Source organism: Schistocerca nitens, chromosome 2 (genome assembly GCF_023898315.1).
Source record: "Schistocerca nitens isolate TAMUIC-IGC-003100 chromosome 2, iqSchNite1.1, whole genome shotgun sequence".
NCBI lineage: Eukaryota > Metazoa > Arthropoda > Insecta > Orthoptera > Acrididae > Schistocerca > Schistocerca nitens.
In genome coordinates this window covers 221,505,091-221,531,367 of record NC_064615.1, presented here as the reverse complement: position 1 = coordinate 221,531,367, position 26,277 = coordinate 221,505,091, and the positions used below count along the sequence as shown (strand labels likewise).

The following is a 26,277-nucleotide window of genomic DNA, read 5'->3' as shown; positions in this document are numbered from 1 at the left end:
AGGACAAAAAAGCTGTATTATTAGTGTACAGAAGGCAGTGTCCATTATAACAGAAATATGGGTTATCTTTCCTTTTATTTATTGAGAGTGCAATCACACTTTCTGGTCAAACTAAGAACAGACTGTCATGCCGGAGGGAGGACGGGGGGAGGGGGGACTGACATCAATCATGGAATGTCTCTGAAATGTGGATTATGGCATAATTCATCTTGTTCAATATTGTGCTGCAGGTTACAATGGATGTTCAATTTCCTCTTAGATAACAAAATCAAAAAACATCAATAAATACTCACTGGAACGATGGCGATGGTTTGGAGAATTCTTGTCCCCTTTTGGCCTTCGACGCCTTGTATGTATTGTATCTCTTCGCATCGTAACTGGCCTGTTCACTCCATGAAGCTTGTAATACAATCCACAGGCATTGCAGACCATTTCACCTTCTGGGTTGCGCCGCCATATAGTAGTTGTCATGGTACCACAATTAGTACATGATAAGTCCACTCGCCGTGCTGCCAGTTGTTGCTGTAACATTAGTCAATAAAAAATGTATAAGTGAAATGTTTTACTGTTGTTCATCACATGAATCTCCTAAACGCAAAAAACATGTAACTGAGCACAAAAATTGTGGAGGCTTGGTTAGCTAATGTATCAGCAAGATCACTGACTGAGTTACCTACATAGTTTGATGTCAGTTGGAACACTAAAGTGGCTCCTGTATTGTGGAGATCATTATCAAATTTGTAGAGTGGTGGAGACTTAAAGTACGAGTCCAGAATATTTCTAGCACGTTAAATTGTATTTGTGAGAGATTTCTGTATTACTACTAATTCTACCACGTAGATACTGCATACTATGAGAAAGGAATGCAAGTTCATAATTTTTTTTGGCAATAAATGCATAGCACATTTTTTCACCATCCTTTGATCTGTCAGTATACATCAGACTACATGTTGTGCATTGATGAGGGAGGAAATAAAACCTACAGTGAATAAAACCTACACTGACGAATATTAGGGTCTGGATGATCCTTGACGCAACATAGCAGATCCATTCATACAACAGCTTGAGGAATACACAACACGAGAAGTTCCATCTTTGAGGTAGGTGGGCAAGTTATTACAGGGAAAAACAGCTTTCAATGCATGTCTTCTAGTCTACTCTCTTCTCTTCTTCCAATTTTCAAATGGTCCACAAAGAGGTGGGTGTTGGATTTCTGGATAAAAATTGAGCAACAGTTATGTTCTAGTCTACACTTCATCTTAACTGCTTGATTAGAATTATTGGTAGCATACCATTAAAGGTGAAATAACTGCTTCTACAAGTAGTCTATCAGCAGGGCTCGGCAGAAAGCTCTGGTCAGGAGGCAGACTCTGCCATGATGCACAGGGTCTAATAGGCCTAATACGCAAGAGGCTATTGATCCACAATTGAATCGTCTATAATCTAGTCGTACTAAATTGACAAATGGTATAAATTTTACTAGAACTTGTCAGGCTGCTCCCCAAGAAGGGTTTCCAATGATGCACACAAAGCTTAATTTCTGGCTACAGCTGTTTTAAACTGCTTTACACACAATAACCGTATTACAATATGATCAAACAGTCTTAAAAAGCAAAAGTTGCTAATTATTTCCAGCCACTGGTTATCCAGATATAATTTTCAAGGTGTGGGTAGATTGAATTCTACAAAAATTCATGACCTAGGATTTAGTAGGTGAAAAACAGAGGCCCATGGTTTTGAGCTTTTTCCAGTGTCTTCTGGATGGCAGTTTGAAGATGACATTCCAACATTCCACTAAGCATAGTGACATAGAACTGTAGTTGAAGTCATCAACATACAAAGCCAATAATACATTTGTTTCTGCAACAGTGACTATTGCACTTATGGTAAATGTGAAGAGGGCAGCATTCCAGGTTAACCCTGGGTGGAACCCCATTTTCCAGTACACTTTGATTACTAAGGGTTGTACCAACTAACTCTGAAATGTTGATAGTATAATATTCTTTAATAAAGTTAGTAGATTCCCTTTAAGACCGCCCACTGTCCGCAGACTCCAAGTGTAAAAGGTAGACATTTGAAGCTATACCTCTGAAATCTGCATTGAAATGGTGAACGGAAAGCAAATTTTTGGTGAAAAGTCCCTCTTGGCAAATTTTGTTTTACTCTATCAGGATACTTCTGTGGTTATAGTCACTAAGGTGATGAAACATTTGCTGTGTAAGATACCTGTGGCTAGGGATGTATCATTCCATTGTGCTAGTGCACTGTTACATTCCCAGTCTGTAATAGAGGCATCATGTTAAAAGACGGAATAATGTGTTTTGTTAAAATTTGATGATGAGTAGAACTCTATGAAAATGCTCTGAGGCTGCAATTCTGGCACAGAACACACCAAGTAATTTGACTGTGTCAAAAAGACTGGTATGAAACATTCCTCCATGCATTCATTGACTTCTGTTGGTGTGGCAACAGTTGTTGTTGTTGTTGTTGTTGTGGTCTTCAGTCCTGAGACTGGTTTGATGCAGCTCTCCATGCTACTCTGTCCTGTGCAAGCTTCTTCATCTCCCAGTACCTACTGCAACCTACATCCTTCTGAATCTGCTTAGTGTATTCATCTCTTGGTCTCCCTCTACGATTTTTACCCTCCACGCTGCCCTCCAATGCTAAATTTGTGATCCCTTGATGCCTCAAAACATGTCCTACCAACCGATCCCTTCTTCTAGTCAAGTTGTGCCACGAACTTCTCTTCTCCCCAATCCTATTCAGTACCTCCTCATTAGTTATGTGATCTACCCACCTTATCTTCAGCATTCTTCTGTAGCACCACATTTCGAAAGCTTCTATTCTCTTCTTGTCCAAACTGGTTATCGTCCATGTTTCACTTCCATACATGGCTACACTCCATACAAATACTTTCAGAAACGACTCCCTGACACTTAAATCTATACTCGATGTTAACAAATTTCTCTTCTTCAGAAACGATTTCCTTGCCATTGCCAGTCTACATTTTATATCCTCTCTACTTCGGCCACCATCAGTTATTTTACTCCCTAAATAGCAGAACTCCTTTACTACTTTAAGTGTCTCATTTCCTAATCTAATCCCCTCAGCATCACCCGATTTAATTTGACTACATTCCATTATCCTCGTTTTGCTTTTGTTGATGTTCATCTTATATCCTCCTTTCAAGACACTGTCCATTCCGTTCAACTGCTCTACCAAGTCTCCTTTGCTGTCTCTGACAGAATTACAATGTCATCGGCGAACCTCAAAGTTTTTACTTCTTCTCCATGAATTTTAATACCTACTCCGAATTTTTCTTTTGTTTCCTTTACTGCTTGCACAATATACAGATTGAATAACATCGGGGAGAGGCTACAACCCTGTCTCACTCCTTTCCCAACCACTGCTTCCCTTTCATGTCCCTCGACTCTTATAACTGCCATCTGGTTTCTGTACAAATTGTAAATAGCCTTTCGCTCCCTGTATTTTACCCCTGCCACCTTCAGAATTTGAAAGGAGTATTCCAGTTAACATTGTTAAAAGATTTCTCTAAGTCTACAAATGCTAGAAACGTAGGTTTGCCTTTTCTTAATCTTTCTTCTAAGATAAGTCGTAAGGTTAGTATTGCCTCACGTGTTCCAACATTTCTACGGAATCCAAACTGATCTTCCCCGAGGTCCGCTTCTTCCAGTTTTTCCATTCGTCTGTAAAGAATTCGCGTTAGTATTTTGCAGCTGTGACTTATTAAACTGATAGTTCGGTAATTTTCAAATCTGTCAACACCTGCTTTCTTTGGGACTGGAATTATTATATTCTTCTTGAAGTCTGAGGGTATTTCGCCTGTCTCATACATCTTGCTCACCAGATGGTAGAGTTTTGTCATGACTGGCTCTCCCAAGGCCATCAGTAGTTCTAATGGAATGTTGTCTACTCCCGGGGCCTTGTTTCGACTCAGGTCTTTCAGTGCTCTGTAAAACTCTTCACGCAGTATCTTATCTCCCATTTCATCTTCATCTACCTCCTCTTCCATTTCCATAAAATTGTCCTCAAGCACATCGCCCATGTACAAACCCTCTATATACTCCTTCCACCTTTCTGCCTTCCCTTCTTTGCTTAGAACTGGGTTTCCATCTGAGCTCTTGATATTCATACAAGTGGTTCTCTTCTCTCAAAAGGTCTCTTTAATTTTCCTGTAGGCAGTATCTATCTTACCCCTAGTGAGACAAGCCTCTACATCCTTACATTTGTCCTCTAGCCATCCCTGCTTAGCCATTTTGCACTTCCTGTCGATCTCATTTTTGAGACGTTTGTATTCCTTTTTGCCTGCTTCATTTACTGCATTTTTATATTTTCTCCTTTCATCAATTAAATTCAATATTTCTTCTGTTACCCAAGGATTTCTATTAGCCCTCGTCTTTTTACCTACTTGATCCTCTGCTGCCTTCACTACTTCATCCCTCAGAGCTACCCATTCTTCTTCTACTGTATTTCTTTCCCCCATTCCTGTCCATTGTTCCCTTATGCTCTCCCTGAAACTCTCTACAACCTCTGGTTCTTTCAGTTTATCCAGGTCCCATCTCCTTAAATTCCCACCTTTTTGCAACAGTATCTTTCATTTATCACTTCTTGCACTGTATTGTCCGCAGCTCATGGCCGTGCAGTAGCGTTCTCGCTTCCCGCACCCGGGTTCGATTCCTGGCAGGGTCAGGGGTTTTCTCTGCCTCGTGATGACTGGGTGTTGTGTGATGTCCTTACGTTAGTTAGGTTTAAGTAGTTTTAAGTTCTAGGGGACTGATGACCATAGATGTTAAGTCCCGTAGTGCTCAGAGCCATTTGCACTATATTGTCAACATTTTTTTCTTGGGATATTGACACATACTTCAGAGGAACATGCGTCCCAATTAGCTTCTTGTATGGACTACCACAATAAGTGGGTCTCAAACAGGGTATGAATAAAAAAAACATTTAGGTAATAATTGCTATAGCAAAGATCAATGTGTACATGTCACTGTATAATAAATGTACACACTGGCTGCTAAGCACCAACTGAAGAATAGGTGGTACATGCAGCACTAAATGCATTTTCATCCCTGTATTCAGCAGAGGAAGGTTATAAGAGAGAGGTAGGGGTGATTGCTGTAATAATTCTTCCACCTCTTGATAGACTATAATGCTACCTAAGGTAAGTATAAGTCGTCTCAGGTGTGGTGTTTAGTCATAATTGCTCAGTAAAAGTGGACAATTGTACCAGTGTGCAAATACTCTTGAAGCCATCATCATCGCATTAGTCCAATTGTTATTAAAAAGTGATCATTTTGAAGAGTAGGATAGTGGATCCTCCAGTAACATAAATTTTTACACTGAAACAGATATGGTGGAAAGGGGCATCAACTGCTTTAGTCCATACAGGTAGAGGTAATAACTGTTACAATTCCACTGTATGATCGTTAGGGGTAGCAAAAGTGAAAGACACTTGGATCAAGTCTGTTTCCTCCCAGAATTCCTGTACAAATGGTGGAATATCTATGCCCACAGAAAGTTATACTTTGGCAGGAGATTGAAGTTGTGACACTATGGTCGAGGCAGTCTTTTTTAAGGGCTTGTTGAGTTGTATATCTGGGTGAGAAGACAATCAGACCATTCTGTATTCCGATGCTCGTACTCACAACTACTGTTGTTTGTGTGTGGGTCAAGTGTTAAAATATAGGAGGACATTTGGGGGAGAACTTCATCCCCAACAGAGAAGAATACAGGGTCTCCTGCTCTCCCTTCATGAAAATATCAACTGGATGAAGCCATTTATATATATAAAATTCCCCCCACCCCCACCAGGCTTCGAATTTTAACTCAGACAAACATGTGACCTGGCAGCTAAATGGTGTAGGCTGTTTGCACACAATGCAGATTGTTCACAAGATCATTCACTGTATAGAGTTCTGCCATAGTTTCCACACATGGATTCTGAAGAGCAAGAGAGTTTACATGTGACCAAAATGGAAAACCTCAGGGGTAGAGATGTTTTCGCTAAGATGTGTTCTTCAATTGCCAACATGAAGGGACCTGTGTCAACACAATTTTCCGTTGACCTTCTCTGTATGAGCCACACAAAATGAATACCATGGAGTTCCAGGTTTGTCGAGCTCTTCGTAACACTGGAGCAATAGATCACTGTGAAAGGTAGTTTTGTGTAGAAACAAAAGCAACAGGGGTATTTGGTACAGGCCTAGAGTGCTTCAGAATATGTTCAAGTTGCTACTTTAATCAATAAGAATCTGCACTTTTTTCCATCACAGTTATGTCACCAAACTTAGCTTTGATATCATCCACAAAAGACAGCAGTTTTGATATTGTGAAGGAATCATCATTTGCTCTACTAAATAATGAGTAAAGTTGAATAATCCGTCTCTCATCCAAAGCCATTTCTATGGAATGGAAGGCTGTGTTGTTATAGGCTGCACAACAAATTTTCTTCTTAAGAGTCACTGAGCCAGCCTAGTTTTACGCAGCCACTATTTGGCACAAGTTTAATTCATTTTTTCATCTGTAAGGTGTCTGACGTTATGCCATCTACCCCAGTCAAAGGCTCTCCCCATAGGCGCCACCTAGTCACTGCAATGTTCACTCGGCTTGATGGTCATTGCTTCAAGTCCGGCTGCACCAAAGGGGTTGGCATCTACTCTTTGATCTACATGGGGAGGTAACAGGGCAGGCAATGTATTGTTAGAGGCTACGATCAAGAAGGTACACAATATACCGAACATGTCAGAATGGCTAATGCATTGGTTTTTTGGCACTAGTCAGAATGCATAAGTGATCGTCAAATCCCATCAAGGTCACCCCCTCCCCCCGCCCCTCATTGTATCCTTTCATAAACAAACTGCTCAACTGGCTAAATTCTGAAAAAAGGAAAAAATGGAGCAATCCGATTGAGGATTCAGGGTAGGTCGGCATAATGACTTATTACTGGGGTTAATCAAGTATAAGGGGGATTGGGGGGGGGGGGGGGGGCGGCTCTGAGGCAGTGGTGGGGCAGCACGTATCCTCAAGACTGTCAAGGAACACATAGTGAGAAAGCTGAATGGAAGGTGGATACATTCAGAATGGGAGCATTTTTTATTAACACCAAAAACAAAATTCCTAATACAGTACACGCTAACTCAAGGTAGAAGCTATGGACATAGTCCATATCAATTCAGGCAGGCTATGAAAAAATATCTTACCTTCATAGTCTAGGATGTTATTGAATTTAGCATATGCTTTCTCCAAAAAATTTCTGCTCCGAGATACAGCAGTCCAAAGATGACACTGTGCATACCATTTTGAAGATGCGAATTTTGGAGAAAATTTTAAAATGCTGGATCTCTGGAACAGTTCTAGATATTTTGTTGGTTCTCTTTTTTTTATTTGAAAGATAGTTGTTTTATGATTACAAAGAAATCCTCCATTTGGACTTATCTGTCAGTTCTTTTACTATAAAGTACTGAACTCTTTTTTTTTTTTTTTTTTTTTTTCAATTTATCGATTTTTTCCCCCCAAAAATGTCAATCCATAAAATTTTGATTTTTTTTTCTATTGATTAATACCATATGGTTCTACATTCCCTGAAAAGGAGAGCTTCCACTTTGGTTGAACAGGTTTTATAAACAACTGACATTTTTGCCATACATAAAACCTGTTTTACCTCATTATCACATAAAAGGGTCATAAAAATCAGAACCTAGCCTTATTTAAAATAATTTTAGTTTTCAAAGATGATAAGAGATTTATTTTTCAAGCATTTTAAATGGTTCCAACATGTTTGTAAAAGGTCCAAAGTCTGAAAGGTTTCAATTTATACAACTTTTGTGCACTCTGTTTTGTACTGAAATTAGCCAGTCAATGAACTAAAAATGTGTTTCACTGCTTCAGTATCTTCCTTTGATATAGAGCGATGTCTTCCTGTGGAACCAATAGGAACTGGAGCACTTACAATCATCAAAACATTGTGAACAGGAAGTGAGCACTGATGGCACTGTTGCTATCCTTCAGCTGGAAACCTATATCCAGCAGCTGGTCCATGTGGTAGCGTAACATTCACTACAGTTTCGTTTAACCCATAACTGGTGTATATAATCTCTGCAATCCACCAGGCACAGTCATATACAAAATGTCACCAACATTCCCCTTCTCAGGTTGTGAATCTGAATATTATCCTGCTGTTCCCAAGTTGTTGGCCGAATGAACGAAATTTCTTCTTACTTGCTCTTTAAAGTGCATGCAATATGCGTTCGCCCATCACTGAGTCCAAAAATGTTTCTTCTGAATTCCTTTCACAGAAGTAGTTTATTTGGACAATTCTTTTTTCTGCTCACGGAATTCTTCAATTTCCTCTTTGGAAAGATTAGGTTTTGTAGCATGGTGCTTCAGCAGGCCTCCTATACCATCACAAGGCCCCTTCCAGTGACCAGCAGCACTGTATACCCATTTAGTTGGTACAAGCGACTTAACTCAATTCCGACAGCTGGTAATGATTTTTGAAATGACTAGGAGCACCACCAAAAATAATAATGATCTTCTCTGCCCCTGTTTGCAATTGAAGAATTTTGCGCATTGCTAGCAAAGCATGAGCTGAGTCATGTCCTGGGTCATCACTTATAACTGCAACACTTGGGGTCTTGTTTTGAAAATATGTCACTCCTGTAAAAATTAAAACCTGATCATTACTCCAATGATACCCTTGTACTTCTCGTGGGAGAATTACAGACCAGTTCTCGGTAAAATCTCAGTGAAGCACTAAACATAGTTCTTCGGCCTGTACACACCCTTTCCCTTATGTAATATGTTGTTGCAATTTCTTCAGATGCTGGTGTGTTACTACTTTCACTGATCATTTACCAAGTTCATCAATGAAACTGTCAAAGGCAACAGTTTTCTTAAATAGTTTATTTTTCTCAAATGTCGCATATGTAATTTCTGCAGAGTTATCTACTACGTCTTCCAGGCCAAGTGTCTGTAAAGACAGTCCTTCCTTTCCAGGGCAGTTACCACATTCTTGAAACAAACAAGTCTCTTGCTTTACGTCACAGACTACTAATGACTTCACAGCCCAACCCAGGAGTCATAAGTAATGTGCTCCAGTAAGTTCTTCAAAGTTAGCACACGAAGTTCAAAATTCGAGCAGTACACACATAAAAAGACATCTCTAGGTGGGTGTGCAACTACCCACTTACGTTGTAGTGCATAAAATTTTGATCTTCCAATATGTGAAGTTGTATAGTTGCTCTTATAATTGCAAAAGTTCCTTTAACACTATGAGTCATGTACCTCTTCACTTTCACAACTTTTTGACCTTCAACTGTTACTGTTATAGTTTCTTTTTTGTTGGCAATCTAGTGACAACAGTCCCCTTCATCTTCCAGATAAAATAACTGCACTATTTGAACTTGAGCTGCTTCTACAGGATGACCATAGTAGGGATGTGGTCTTCCAAAGATTCCTTTTACAGACCTCACATTTCTTGATTTGTCTACCATGCACGTTGATACTGATGGAATGTGGTTCAAAATTGTTTTCCTTGAAAATGTCTCTGGAATAACAGTTAAAACTTGCACCTTTTCACTGCAGGATGCACAATATTCAATATTTGTTTTTTTCTTCTGAAGATGGAATTTCTATTTTGAAGAGTGTGGTCAATGTTGCTGTAGTGTATTGATCCATAGCTTTAGTAATTTCTCTGCACTTTCTTGATGCAAAGTGCTTATCACTCAACTACACTGACCACAGTTTTGTAACAGGACTAACAACTACCTCTGTAGTTGACTGATTCAGGGTATTTAATTCTTCCTCTACTGATGCAAAATCTGCATCATCTGCGCCATGGGAGTCTTCACCTTGTTCAGATACTATCATTGTTGTTGTTCTTTCAAAACATTTTTAACACAAAAAAATCGTCACTGGAAACATCTTCACTTTGAAACAGAGTCTTCAAATGAGAACTCTTATTCCCAACCTGAACAAAGTCTGTTTTTTTTCCCTTTTCTTTTTCCTTATATATCACTCTTTGGAGGATATGCAAATAGTCAGCACACTTCACTTCGCTCTTCTGTGGCCCCAGTCAGAAGACATTTCAAACAGTCCTTTTCACAAAACACACTGCAACTGTGTTAACTGGAAAGTTCCTCACGAAAACACAGAACTCACTGAATGGTTTCACATTTCTTAGAAGCCTCTTCAGTAAACAAATTAGAACCGAACAACTACAATACAGAAACCTGCAATGAACAACCACGACACGGAAACTGACAATAAACTAAAACAAAGTGTAAGAAATATCTGCAACAATGAAAGTGAAAAGAAATAATTGCAGCAAAGAAAGTCATAAGAAATAACTGCAACAAAGACAATAAATATAAACATTGTAAAAAAGAAATTAGTAGGAAACAACTTCAGTGAAGACATACATTACCCTTGAAAGTTAAAAAAAACTGATTTTTGAAAATAAAACCTGTCCAACTTAAAAGTGAAAGTTCTGCTTTACAGAGAATATAGTACTACATGGTACTAGACCCCACATCACCTAGGACAGGGCTTCCATGCATAGAGGCAGAGCGGAAAGGTAGCATGGGGGGGAGGGGGGGGGGGTGAGAACTGCGCTTGCACGGCAGCAGAGAACAGGTACACAGAGTCCACATTGCCTAATTGTGTGGCTGTGGACAACAGTCAGGCTCGTTTGCCTACGGTACATTGTACTATACGTGCAAATCTATGAGGGGAATAATACATATTAAAACCAATTTCGATCAATTGCCGTGAGAGGAATATTAATTCATGTCTTGTCGACTGTGTGTCCACTGCTCCACAGATTTACTCTGCATGACGTCGGGAGGCGAGAACAGCTGACACAGCTTTGTGAAGATGTGAAGTACATTTTTTTTTCAAAACGACATTGAAACTGCTTGCAATAACTACCATTTATTGCGATTTGAACTGCACTATAAGTAAAAGTTTAATGCACAGTAAAATTAACTTCAAGCACAAGCCAAAATCACTATATTTGCTTGACAACTGCTTCTGCTAAATAGAATTTTTAAAAATGAGTAAGGTGTGTGTGTGTGTGTGTGTGTGTGTGACAACAGATAAGTGCAATCACTGTGTGTAAATAAGAATTAGTGGTAGAAAAGACAAATGTAAAAGACTATAGTAAAAATGGTCACCAATAACATCGGAAACCGATATGTCGACCAGTAACAGTTACTGCCACTTTCGGCCCTTATTCAGTTCATGCCTTGAAAATGACAGAGGTTTACATGTGGAAACATCAGACTTCCGACGAATTTATCAGGCTGCATTCTTGTGTGTTATTGGGATATACAAGATGGCGGATGGAGCTCAACTTTCCTTGGGCAATATGTTGAACATTATAGTCCGTATAATTAAAAAGATATGAAGTCCTAATCAAAAAGGATAGGAAGTTATCATTATTATGTGTGCAACTGATATGTTGACAAACACATTTTTTAATCCACGAGTCTTTAAAACTAAGAAATATTATTACACTGTTCCAAAGTCTACATTGTAATACCATCATCACTTCTATTTCAGTCTGTTTCCGAACAATTTGATAGTAAATTTACGATGATAGGTTCAACGCTTATATCCATCATCACTTCCCAATCAAGTTCTGCTTTCTGAAGCTTTTCAACACGCCACAGAGACTGTGCCCACACTACAATTAGAATTTTGTCTATTGCCTCATGCACAAGCGATTCAGTGTATGTTACCTTGAATTTTTTTTCTTTCTCCCACATAGCCTTAAAACCCTTTGACCAAATTAATTCCATGGGGCTACACTGGCAGTGAACGTGGGTAAACGCAAAACTGTGTGACCCCATTTATCAGCAAGGAAGTCAAGTTTGGGAAAAATATCCGCTTTTCTGGTGTTTGTACTTGGTATTTTCTCTGTAACAGTTAAATTATAATTGGCAATGACCTACTTTGAAGCAAGGTATGATTAGAATAGTGAATCATGTCACGAAACTGACAGCACTCATTTCTGAATTGTAACCCCTGCTGTTTTTCTTACACGTAAATACAATATTCTCAGAAACAAAACCAGAAGAAGAGTCAGCATGCAGAATAATTAAGTGAGAATCTATTCCTATGAGAACTTTAAAACCGCCAGTATGATCACTCGTTTTCCAGCAGATCTTCCTGGAATGATTCTAACTGACCCATGTTTCATCAAGGTAATACACTGTTGAACTACCTCCTCCTCTTGTATTGTGAATATTTATATGGGATATAGTTCGTGCTGCACCTATGCCACTTCTTAGAACTAAAAACTCTCTGCTTAACATATCTGGAACCAATGTCTTTTAAAATTCTGTATATTGATGAAGCGGTTACAACTGAACAGCCAGCATAATTGTAACACATTTTTGTGATGTCAGACATCCATCATTCACACGGAGCACTTTAAAACACTGTTGTTAAAACTATCCTTTTATGTTACAGGTTCCTTGCGATTTCGATGTTTTCCAGGCGACACTAAACCAACTTTTTCTACGGTTCCTACAGCTCTGACACTTTCGTTTGCAGTTCTCTTGCTGACACCACATGGTTCTGGAGTCCATTCTTTTTTCAAATGTCAACAGTAGGAGACTTGCTTTTAAATTCATGTTTGAAAAAGTTGCAAATGCAGTAAATAATTCCCCTTGCCTGCTTGTGAAGCACTTCACATTTACTGCCGTCGCCTGGCCTCTTTTTTTTTTTTTTTTTTTTTTTTTTTTAATCACACTTAAACATTTACTCATACATATTCACAGCTATATTGCTGCAAGAAAAAAAAGGAAACAAAAAAAATTGACAGCTGATTGAATAATTTGGGTGTCGCGAAGAACGGCAACAGTGCAGCATGTAAAAGCGAGATTCTCGCTCTCTAGCTGTAACTCTCTGCTAGCTGCTCAGAAAGAGAATGAATATTACTGGCTGCCAGTGGCTTGTGGAGGGGGATGTGCAGAATGGCTGAAAATTGGGCCAGCTGCCTTATATGACGCGAACTTTAATCAACAGAAAAAAATCTAATTTTTCTGGTTAAATGAAACAACAAGTTTACTGTTACCAGTCACCGTTTTATTTATTTCCACGATGCATTTCAAAGGTTTAAACCTCCATCATCGGGTGGATTTACATTAGTTAGTATGACATTTGTGTGTGTTGTGTTACGATTTTTTGGAGGAACTTGTGGCACTGCCTCCAGTGGTCACAGGTTCCTTTTGCTGTCGTAACACATCGCATGTATACTGTCACAACAGCAAAAGGAACCTGTGACCACTGGAGGTAGTGCCACAAGTTCCTCCAAAAAATCGTAACACAACACACACACAAATGTCATACTAACTAATGTAAATCCACCCGATGATGGAGGTTTAAACCTTTGAAACGCGTTGTGTAAATAAATAAAACGGTGACTGGTAACAGTAAACTTGATGTTTCATTTAATGTCAATAACAGTCATGGTAAAGCCTAACCTAAAATGTTTGCATTTAAAGTTAACTTTTCTGGACTGGCATTTTTGAAAACAAAATTTTGTTCTGTAAATTACAAAAAAAATTCAAAAGGCGACAGTAAAAGAACTTTCACAGATATGTCCGAACAGAGGATACCGTTGTAATCATAAAGCAATTATCTTTTACATAAAAAACCTAACACAATACCTAGAACCGTTACAGAGATACAGCATTTTTTTAAAATTTCCGAAATTCGTATTTTCAAAATGGTGTTCACAAATGTCATCTCTGGAGGCCTGTATCGCGGGGCAGGAATTTTTTTGGAGGAAAAAAAAAGTGTTTCTTACTTACTCCTGAATTTTAACATATGCTAAATTCAATAACATCCGAGACTATGAGGGTAACCCCCCTGCCTGAAGTGATACAGATTATGCCTATGTATAAAAAATATAGTTTGAAGTTACATCTGCATCACTGAAAGCAAGTGGCATTACTGAAGGAAAAGAAAACATTGTGATTTTCATTAAATCTCACTGCATTGAATACAAACACATCCATCTTAATTAATTAATACTAACAGCCATCCTGATCTATGTAAGCATATAGGACATAACATTAGTCCTCCTGCCCCCTCCCAAAGGAGACAGCACACTAACACTGTGTACTACCACCTCAAATCAGTGAGGAAGATAGCATGATCATTGCCTATGTAGTTGCGTGGCTGATTGCTAAGCAAAGGGACAGAGTTCAATGCTGGTCAGATCAGATATTTTCTCCATTCGGGGACTAGGTACTGTGTTGTCCCTAAGTTCGTATCATCATAAATGACATTCCACAGTTGACATGGCTGTGCCGAGAGCATCCACAGCATGAAGATATAGAAGAAAGGGCAACACTTGGTCGTCGTCATGTTGAAATAAACATTCCAGTTCATGGTCAGTTTCACCTGAATAAGTGAGACCAAACCATGATACGAAAACACCTTCAAACCATCACAGAACCACCTACGGACTCAACTACACCATCCACACACTTTGGATTAAACACCATTAGGCTGCTGTTGCACTCAATCCTTTGCATGATTTGAACTGAAGCAAAATTGTGTATCTCTGACCACAGTACATGCCTCCAACCAATTTGTGTGTGGTTTGCCATATTTAAAATTGGCAGCTTTGAGTGCTGTTGCAATACCCTTTCGTGAGGAACCTGACTCCAAATGTCCACTGCATGCAGTTCTCTTCACAATGTTCACTCAGAAACAAGCTGAGATAGATTTGCATTCACTGCCAATAGTAATGTGTGTCAGGTTAGAAACTGATTATCATTGACAAAAGCGTGACAACCATCTCTGGTCCCTATCAGATCAGATCTTTCTACTACCACTGTTCTTACACTGTGTTAATGGTGGTGAGTGGTATAAAATTACTTGCTGACACGTTATGACAGTCTGCACTGATTTACCGACAAATCAGGCAATTTCATTCATATTGTCATTATGGACACATTAAAGCATGGCATTCTGTCAGCTGTCCACATTGACCCATTTTACCACACTTATTCCATACAACTGAATGGCAGATAGACACCACTTCACTGCCATGAATTACGTCAGCTGTGGAGGGTCACTGACTGGTACCAGCTCTACGCCATCTACACAACTCCAAAGCGACCAGCATGCTCTTTTAAGGGCGTGACCGATGTGTGAGTTTTTTTAGATTCTATGTCTTCACAGACCGATTTAGTCTTGTATCATAATGCCCTGAAAATAATCACCATATAACGGTTGCAAGAGAAGTATAAAAGATCTCAAGTTTGTGGACACACTCCTTTAACAAGAGCCAGATAACAGACAAATGGGGAGGAAGATACAAACATAGAATCAATAAAGCGCAAGCAAGTTACAGCCACAGCAATGTAAGCCTGGAGCAGATAACAGCTGCTATGCACTGAAATCCCCCCCCCCCCCCAAAAAAAGGGTGCCAAGCACCAGAACCTTTGTTGATGATGATATAATGGGATAAAACAAAACTTTTAAGGCACAATCAATGAATGGAAATAGCATGACAGAACAGAAATTTTTCCCTGAAGAGACTGACACTCCCCAAACAAATGAAATGCTGAGTAGCAGAATACATTTAGAGGAGGACAATACAATGAGGTAATTTTTTTTAGGGTTATATATTTGTTTTTGCCATTTCCTGTTTTTATACAAAAGACTCTTTTTATACAAAACAGCCTTATCACTTTCAAAATACTCTCAATTTAAACAACACATTTGCTCACTCAGTAATTCAACCAATGGAAATATTTTTTATAGTCACTTGCAGTCATGGCTAACAGTTCTCCCTCTCACTTATTTATTGATCGCCTCTACATAATCAAATCGGTGTTCCATCACATCCCTCTTCATGTGCATAAACAAGAATAAATCATATCCAGCTAGGACGGTTGAGTAAAGGGTATGGGGCAAGAAATTCAAGTTGGTTTTGGCCAAAACTGGCAGACTCTTGCACTGAGATGGATTTGTGATCAGGAGCTCTGTTATGGGGAAAAACCAGTTACTCACTTGACACAGACTGGGACTTTTTTTTTATGCACACCATTACGCAGTCTTTCCGGAACTTCCACATAGAAAACTTCATAAATGGTCTGACATGGTGGGAAGAACACTGAAAGCACTATAGTTGTCTTGACATTTGCCTTAATTTGATGATCCTTTAGGAGTGACAACACTATCTTGATAGTAATTTGGTTTTGTAGGTTGTAAGCACAGCCTCTTGACTAATCATGAGTAGTGATAATTTAAAATATTCCGAGTCAGTTTGGAGCAGTTCTTTCAAATCATACCCCCCCCCCCCTACCCTCACCCCTGCCCTTGGTATTCTTTTTGCTGGTCAGCCAGACCCCTATGCACTAATTCCTAAATCCATTAAAATTCACTGAACTGACAATCTAGTTTTCACATATCTCCAAATAAAGATTCGTCATCAAACAACGAGTTGCCATTTTTGGAACAAGAAAATCAATTGCACATTTGGGTTTTCCCAAACTGTCATCTTTTGAATCTGTTTTCAATGTTCCGACAGTTTCTGAGCAGGAACCAAAATTTCGCATCTGCCTAGTTTTTACTTGCTGCATTCTTTACTTGCGCACAAGGGGAGAGAGTAAAAAAACTGGCAAAAAAAAAAAACAGTATGAGAAAATAATCCTTCCTGGGCAATACCAGGAGTATTGTAATCACAAGGAGTCGCGCAACTAATTCCTAGTGAGAAAAATGCATATTACATAGGGTCCACTCACTGCAGTACTATTTATGGACTTTTGGGCACCTTCTTTTATTTATTTATTTATTTATTTATTTACATATCAAGTTCCATTGGACCAAATTGAGTAGCAAACCTCATGGTACATATCAGTTCATTAAATTACAACATAAAAGTAATAACAGATAAAAATAAAATGTTTTTGGACACGAAAAGAGTCAATCCAGAAGTTGAAGTAAAGGCAATCAACAATACAACAACAATCAGTTTAATTTTTCAAGGACCTCCTCGACAGAATAAAAGGAGTAACCCATCACGACACTGTTCAGTTTCGATTTGAAAGCACATGGATTACTGCTGAGATTTTTTAATTCAATTGGTACCTTGTTGAAAATGGATGCAGCAATATACTGCACACCTTTCCGCACAAGAGTTAAGGAAGTCCGATCCAAATGCAGGTTTGACTCTTGCCAAGTATTAACTGAGTGAAAGCTGCTTATTCTTGGGGATAAGCTAATATTTTTAACAAGAAATGACAGGAACGAAAATATATATTGAGAGGCCAATGTCAAAACCCCCAGACTCATTAACAGAGGTCGACAAGAGGTTCATGAACTTACATCACTTATTGCCCAAACCACCCGCTTCTGAGCCAAAAATATACTTTTACAATGGGAAAAGTTACCCCAAAATATCAAAATATAATACCACACGACATAAGCGAATGAAAATAAGCAAAATAGACTAATTTTCACGTGGAACAATCATCCACTTCAGATACCGATCTAATAGTGCAAATTGCAGCATTAAGTCTTTGAACAAGATCCTGAAGGTGGGCTTTGCATGACAGTTTACTATCTATCTGGACACCTAAAAATTTGAACTGCTCAGTTTCACTAATCATATGCCCATTCTGTGAAATTAAAACGTCAGGTTTTGTTGAATTGTGTGTAACAGGGTGTATATGCGGTTAAAAAAAAAAAAAAAAAAACACCAGATGTCTCCCGGTTAAAAATATATTTTCTCCCTTTTCCTTGAAGCATTAAAAATTATCAGTCCTTTGAATGGTTATGGTTTTATACACCGGCAAAATATTTCCTGGCCCTGTAGAAAACCATTACAAACACATTTTGGAAGGATCTTTGACGTGCAGCAACATGTATGCTGCATATTTTCATATTAAGAAAGTATAAATTTGAATTCCACCAAACACCGCATGTTACTTTCCGAAGTTAATGATTTAAATTAATATACATAGTCTAGCTACAAGAAAAGTAAAGCTTTCACATATAACACTGATCTTTTTTGGGTGTGTTTCACTTTAAGATTCATCGCACAAATGTGCCAGTAAAATTTATAATAACGATATAAATGTCTGATCTTCTGGGCTTGAAATTTTTCCAAGTGGTCGTCCTCAAAGAGTTGATTTTTAAATGAGAGTCAAATGCTCTGTGATTTAAGGAATTCATCGTACATTCTCGCACGTTGTTCAGCTTGCATAAAAGAAAATTTACTTTGAAAGTAACGCTCTTCCAACAAACATTTGCAATATTTTCCCGTGACCTGTTAGAAACAGGTTTGTTTCAGCAGTTGCCAGAGAGCGCCTGACAACAGGCGTGACCGCGCTTGCGCAGCTACGATGAGGCAGGAAGCCTGTATGTTCGTATGCGTAAAACATTAAAAGAACTTACAATATGTCACAAAAGAAACAAGAGCATCAGAATTTTGTGGACCATACTAAAATGCGTAAATCGGCTTCCAGTGCACATTCATATGTCCAGGTTCGGATGTAAATTTTCTTGGAGTACCAGTACTGTATTATCTCATGTTTGATTCTATATTGTGGTATAATGCCATATGTACTATAAGATGAAAAGATGCACTTTTGAAATGCAGCAAACAGCTGAAACTAGCCAATAGGGTGGAATTAAACACTTTGTTTAAAATAAATTGACTGCCTCAGCAGAAAAGATTAATAAAAGCCAAATTTCTTTAGTAAACTGGCAAAAATAACTTCACTGCCCTGCAAGGCGACTAATGCTGATATAATATTTTGTAATGGATACCATTAAGCTATATTCAGGACAGTGGAAATTGGATTATTTGTAACCCGGAGAACAAGAACTCTTCAGAAAATTCACACTATTTATTGCCTATTAGCTAATAACTTTCTTTTTCGTGTAACATAAAATTTAATACTGGATACTTGAAACCAGTGCAGGTAAGTGACAAGCAAGACAGTGTACATTTCTTCAATCCTAGCACTTTTTTCTTCTCTAACCTTGCTACAGCTTTACATGGCTTTTTTTCCTTTCTGCAAAAGAATCTATTACCTCATCAAACTTCATCGAATGTTTTGCTACATGAAAACACAAAATGTTGTTGTCTAATACTGAAAAATCTGTTAACACAGACAGTACCCAATACTGGTGTGCTTCCTTGATCTGATTACGTGTATTTTGTCACTGTCTCCTAGATAAAATGAAATAGGCCTGTCTAATACTGCAGCAAACAAACGCAACTCTTTTGGCACAATCCCCCCCCCCCATGACAGAATATAATTCATGAAGTACCGATATCAAATGCCTATTAGGCATACTACAAGCAAAAAACTTTATGTTCGAAGATAGTTTCACATTTCATTCATACGCTCCCGCTTCTCAAGCATGAGATTGAAAAGTAGTAGTACAAAATTTTTATATAAATTTGAAATAGTCATATTCTTCCATAATTTGTTTGATGTCCCCGTTTCTTCTCCTTCCTTGTTCTAACAAACAATCTTGTCATCACTAATTCTGTAACTATTCCTTCACAGTGTCAAAACTTATTCTCCAGTTAACTTCACTAACCCTGCCACAATCAACGGCTTAGTTATCCTGTGTTTATTCTCCAGTTAGGCGTTATTACGTGTTCGTACAACGTGTTTTCTGCACCACTCCCAGCACAGAACTTAGGCGGCTGCTACCGGGGTCTGTACAACTGGCCCTTACTAGTGTAGCAGTCTGACCAAAAATTTTCTTTCAGAATTTCATTTTCTTGAATACACAGAGAAGATAATATGTAATCTTTCTTACCTGTTATTCCTGTTAGTCATTTATTTCCACTCTAGTAGTCTGAATCTATGGATTTCGCTGGTAATTATAACAACGCTGATCATTCGCAAACCCAGTCAACCACATAAACAAACAACGATTGGCATTCACCCGTTAGGCTTTATTCCACTCAGCTCGTATAGCCCTGTTCCCTTGTGTCTGTCGGAAAGTTATTTCTAGATGAATAGTGATGTACACTATGCACACATTTATGAAACTTATGATTCATTCGGAAATAAGCTTAGAATATGTTCAAAAATGTTTAGAAATGAACAGGAATGTGTTGCAAAATCATGTGAATATTCGATAGATCAATGTGCGCTGGATACTAAGCGCTTATTGAAACAAGGCTTTCTTCCTCAAAAATATGAATTTGGTAGCCCCCCCCCCCCCCCCCCCCAATTGCCTCAGGGGGCAGATACCCTGTATTTCAGACATCCATCTCGGAAAGGCCTTTGCCACGAAAGTTGTACGATTCTCTGTAGAAACTAAATTTTTATTTAATTCACCAGAAATGCTCAAAAAATGATTGTTAAATACTGTACATATATCTGAGTTACCAATAACAGAAACATTTTTACTGCAAACTGACTTTATATGGTCGACCTTGTGCTGCTGACCAGACACTTCCTTCACAACTGACCATATGCTTTTAATCTTATCCTGTGAATTAGTTGTTCTATTTCCATACCACACACTCTTTGCCTTACCAATAACATTTTTAAGCACCTTACAATACTGTTTGTAACGGGCTTCTGTAGCCTGATTGTGACTACTTCTAACATTTTGATATAATTCCTGCCTTGTTCAAAATGATATCCTTATCCCGTAAGACAGCCATCCATTTAGAATGTTCTACTGGAAAGCAACTCTCAAAGAGCATGAGAAATGGGTTTAGGAAAGCATTATAGTTATCATCCATGTTATCGATACTATAAACATCCTGCCACTCTTGTTGCTTGACAAGGTTTAAAAAACTCTCTACTGCCGTTGGATTAACTTTCCTACACAGTTTGTAATCATATGTGACATTTGTTTGAGTACAAAAGCATTTTAGCGTTAAAATTTGTGCATCATGGTCTGAAAGGCCATTCACCCTCTAACAGAATGCCCATCTAGTAATGAAGAATGAATAAAAATATTGTCTATGGCTGTGCTACCGTTCCCCTGCACCCTAGTTGGAAAAAACACATTCTGCATCAGATCATGTGAATTTAGGAGATCTACCAACATCCTTTTTCTTGCACCATCATATACAAAATTTACATTGAGGCCACCACATGTAATTAATTTCTAGTACTTCCTACAAAGAGAATCAAGAACCATCTCTGGCTCAAGCAGAAAAGCTTCAAGTCAGAGTCAGGGGACCTATAAACAACAACAATTAGAAGTTTAGTTTCACTAAATTCAACTGCCCCTGCATAGCATTCAAATATCTGTTCAGTGCAGTGCCATGATACATTTATGGACAAAAATGGAATACTGTGTTTTATGTACATGGCCACTCCCCCACCCCGCAAGGAACTCCTTGAAAAAACAGCCAGCTAATGTGTATCCTGGTAATGGAAGCCTCTGAATTGTCAAATTATTTAAGTGGTCCTCATATATATCTATAACTTCAGAGTCTACATGTATAAGCAGTTCACTAACTTCTAATACCGTTTATATTTTGAAGAAATATGCTAATTCCTTCTCTACTTGGAAACATGACGTTCTCTGAAGGTGAGCCCTTAGCTACAGGGACTTCCATTGAGCAGTTACACCTATCAGCTGAGTTCAAAGTAGAAAAGGTGCAGCTCTAACACCAACCACTACAGGAATTTTTCCATGAGTGATCCCACCACCAACCACTACACTGTCACCTATAAGCTTTTCCAGCCTCCCCTTCCCATACCTATTAAGGTGCAGGCCATGCCTAGTGAAACCCGATCTACTGATAGGCCCAACTGGCAACACTGAAATGTGACCAATGCCCTATGCCATCAGCACCCTCCCCAGTGCCATGTTAACATGCCTAACAGCTGCTTTAAGATAAGGCCGATCATGACGTTTAAACAGTTGCACGAAATGCACATTAGTGCCACCAGTTTCAGTAGCTATCTTTACCAGGTCACCACCTACATCACATTCCCTATCCCTATCAAGACTGTTCCCTGCTCCACCCACTATCATTACCTGATCCTCCTTCGTAACATTCCTACACAACTCCCCTATGCTGTCTGTCACCTGTGTCAACCCTGCACTAGGCTTCACAATGCTGGTGACCTGGCACTAACTCCTCAAAACTTCCTGCAACTGCCGGCCCACACCTCTACCGTGCGTACTATCTAGCAGCAAAACCTGCTCCTTTCTGTTAGACTTTTGCAACTGACCTAGGCCTCCTAACTGCTGAGGACTGCTGCATGTTCTCTACATCTACAGCTACAAGAGGCTTCTCTCCACTCAGCTCTGACAGTTTGTCAAATCTATTGCATGTACGCGAAGTATAACTGTCTGAACACCTCCTCCTGCTAGCTGCCTTCTTGCCAACTGCCAGTTCCCATTCTCCACCACCCTTCACCCTCCTCAACCTATCTAGCTCCTCCCTTTGCTCATTGTAACTGCACCTGAAGGGCACACATCTAGCTCTCCTGCTTCTCTATCAACTTATTTTTCCTACAGATTCTGCGTTCCCAGGAGAGACTCTCGTTAGAATGCCCACTGGCTTCCCCAATGCATTCCCCCCCCCCCCCAATGAAAATACTTTGAACAAATCCCACACCATAACCCACTACTCATAAACCTACGACAGAGCCCACACTTCTCACTCATGGTAAAATTTTACAGTTACTGAAAAAACTATACATCTACATTACCTAAGTTCAGTTACACCAATGTTCTCAAAATTCTCTGTCTACTACGTAAGCAACTACTTGCATTAATACTACTACACCACAGCTAATACCGATACCAACAAAACTTCACAAAATTACGAGCTAAAACCAAAAATTCAAGTGGCCACTGGAACACCCAATGAAGTTAAAACACTGAATGAAAGTTTTACTGAAATATTTCACTGGAAACAATAGAAACGTCAGCTGAAAACTAAAGCTCGAAATTTACTAAATGACTTCAATGCACAGAAAACTCTAAAAAACACAGCGAGCGAACGTTTCCATAAATTTTTTAAATCATTATTTCACCAGAAACACCACTGAAAACTATTAAATTTAATAACTGTATAACAGTGCACATATAACTTTGTCAGTACTTAGATTTATAACCGCTACCGCTGCAACTGCAAGCCACAAAATGTTAACATACTACTGAGGCGTGAGGCATTCTTGGACATTGTCCTTTTTCTCCACACTACTGCTACTTCTTGCAATTTTAAATTTTTCAACTACTTTTCACTTTTTGAAGTTTCATTTTATAACTGTTACTCACCTAAATTTCAAATTTATATTTACACTGTACTGTTCCCAGAATTAGCAATAACATTTGTCAACTGAAACACTATTTTTCAACATTTTAGCACTCTCCTTTCAGTGCAGATCTAGCTTCTCATTACCATTAGTTTGGTTGTGTCAAACATCAATGTGAGGCAACAGCATGGCAGCTACCGTACTGCAGAACTCACATGATTATGTAGCTTCAGTAAAACTGTGGACAAGTGCTTCAAACTAAATTTATCTACAGACTAAAACAGGTATTTACTTCCCACAATCTTTCCTATGCAAACATAATATTTGATCCATTCTCTGTTTAATATCTTCATTGCAGAGTGTTGATAAAGCAACTACACTATTATGAATATTAAAGATCAAATATTAGTAAAAGTTTGGACTACAGAATAGTACTAAGTTGTGCTTTCCTCACGATAGTGATGACTGAAAATTTATTCGAGCTAATACCCTGGGAATTCTGGTAAGTAACTGAGTGGGCTGTAACCTTTAAAAGAAGACATGCACATGCATGCACACACGAAAAAAAAAAGGATGAGAGACTGAGAACATGAAATAGGACAGGAATAAGAGTATAAAGACAGGAGAGAGAAAAATACAATGAGCAATGTAAATAACTTACCCTCCCTGATCTTGCTGCTGGTGAGAGATTGCACCAAGGATTGTTGCCAGTGAAGTCAGGAGGATGATGTGCTGCTCCTCCCCAGTCTTCTGCTATAGCTCGTGTGGGAAAACTCTGTTTTCGGCGATCTCCAGTTATTGTTGGTGGCTGGTTAGTGCAATTACCTAGTACTGCTCCAGATCCCACACTATCTGTATGTGGAGCCTGATGAGCTCCATCGCTAGGGGTCAATCCGAGTTTCCGACAAGAAATGAGTGTACGCAATAATGTGCTTGCTTCACCACCTCCACCATTAGTTGGCACATCAATGCGGGCCTTCCCTGAAGATCTGGTAATAAAAAAAAAGTCATTTCATAGAAGTCACATCCAAAAGCCCTCCTAATTTGAGTTGAAAATTGCATAAATCTACCAAATCAATTACTCATCTGAACTACATTTACATGAATTCAACAGCAGTGTCAGATTCAGAGAAGAAAGCTCTAAAAAGAATCTGCTTACATGCAAATTTCTTAAAAACTCTTATTTAAATGATACAGAAGTTACACGAAAAAGTAAAACAGTCATAATTTAAGAGTTAGCATGAAGACCAAATGTTTTACAGTGAGCAGCAGTATACCATAAAATAAACAGGAAGCTAGGTGACAAAAAATTTACTATCCATGCAAGAAAATGACCCATCCGACAATGAGGCAGTTATCTACGAGATAATAAGTAATCAGAGAAGCAGTTGACAGGGATCTGATGCAACAGCACTGTTTAATGCTTTGAGTGGATCATTAGTATGGTGTAATGCTTCTATGCAGCAACAGTGATATAACGAAAAGTTTATTTTATTGTTGTTTAATCATGCAGTGATTTGGCTCATACAATGTAAGTTTGTGTCATTGTTGTTTAATGAAATTAAGATGAAACTGTGATTTTGTTAACACATGTTTACATCAGTAACACAAAGACAGCTATTCTTCACATGTGTATGAAGTATGCTGCGCGCCTACTTGTGTTACGAAAAACAGCATGCCTGCTCAAGGGTTAAAGTACATAAGTTTGTAAGCTGAGACTGTTACTCAACTTCTGTCTGCGTGCTTATCATCTGCTCATCACCACCAACACAAAAGGAATGGGCTGTGTTCAGTCATTTCAGATTTGTATTAAAATCATTATTTTCAATTATGGTAGAAATTCATCACTGAAACCAGTTGATTTTGTCTTACATCTAACTGCAAATCATTCTTTAATGGAAAGAATGTTAGCAACTTTTATAACATAATACATCTGTTTATCCAGACTCCCAGTTCAGTCGAGACTTTTCAGACAAGATGAGAAGGAAAGACTGACTGTTGGGGACTACACTGGACCAGATTTGAAAATCTAAGAGCTTAAACATGGAAGATAGGGCAATACGCAGGACAGAGATTGCTGACAAAGCATTATGCACAAGTTTATATGAGCAGAGAGATGAGTGTGTTGTATGTTCTAGAAGTGGGTGATGGGGAAAAAATAGATGGGTTAGAAAATAAAAGATACAGAAAACTAAAACAAAGTGAAGATAGGAACATAGAAACAGAAAAAATTAATGTAAATTAAGGCCATAAGGGGGGGGGGGTGCAAGAACCAAGGAAATGTTGTAATGCTAGTTCCCACATGTTGAGTTTTGAGAAACCAGAGTCTGGAGGAAAAATCCGGATAGTACGTGTGGTGAAACAGGCACAGAGATGACAACGGACATGTTGTACAGCATGCTCTGCAACATGATGATGTGTGTTGCATGTGTACACTGTCTGCCTATGCCCATTTGTCCTAACTGATAACTGGGTGGTTGTTGTTGCAGTCTTCAGTCCTGAAACTGGTTTGATACAGCTCTCCATGCTACTCTATCCTGTGCAAGCCTCTTCATCTCCCAGTAACCACTGCAGTCTACATCCTTCTGAATCTGCTTAGTGTATTAATCTCTTGGTCTCCCTCTACGATTTTTACCCTCCACGCTGCCCTCCAGTACCAAATTGGTTCCTTGATGCCTCAGAACATGTCCTACCAACCGATCCCTTCTTCTAGTCAAGTTGTGCCACAAACTCCTCTTCTCCCCAATTCTATTCAATACCTCCTCATTAGTTATGTGATCTACCCATCTAATCTTCAGCATTCTTCTGTAGCACCACATTTCAAAATCTTCTATTCTCTTCTTGTACAAACTATTTATCGTCCATGTTTCACTTCCATACATGGCTACAGTCCATAAAAATACTTTCAGAAACGACTTCCTGACACTTAAATCAATACTCGATGTTAACTAATTTCTCTTCTTCAGAAACGCTTTCCTTGCTATTGCCAGTCTACATTTTATGTCCTCTTTACTTTGACCATCATCAG

The 26,277-nt window shown here is 38.8% G+C and overlaps 1 protein-coding gene across 1 annotated transcript in view; it reads right to left on the bottom strand.

The window, feature by feature from the left end:
• Positions 1-26,277, bottom strand: part of LOC126235941 (uncharacterized) — a 74,109-nt gene that overhangs the window by 10,651 nt on the left and 37,181 nt on the right. Inside the window, exons 5-6 of the mRNA XM_049944909.1 lie at positions 23,911-24,238; positions 294-522 (exon numbers count right to left, since the gene is read on the bottom strand). Of these exons, the coding sequence (XP_049800866.1) occupies positions 294-522; positions 23,911-24,238 (557 nt within the window). The remainder of the gene's footprint in view (positions 1-293; positions 523-23,910; positions 24,239-26,277) is intronic.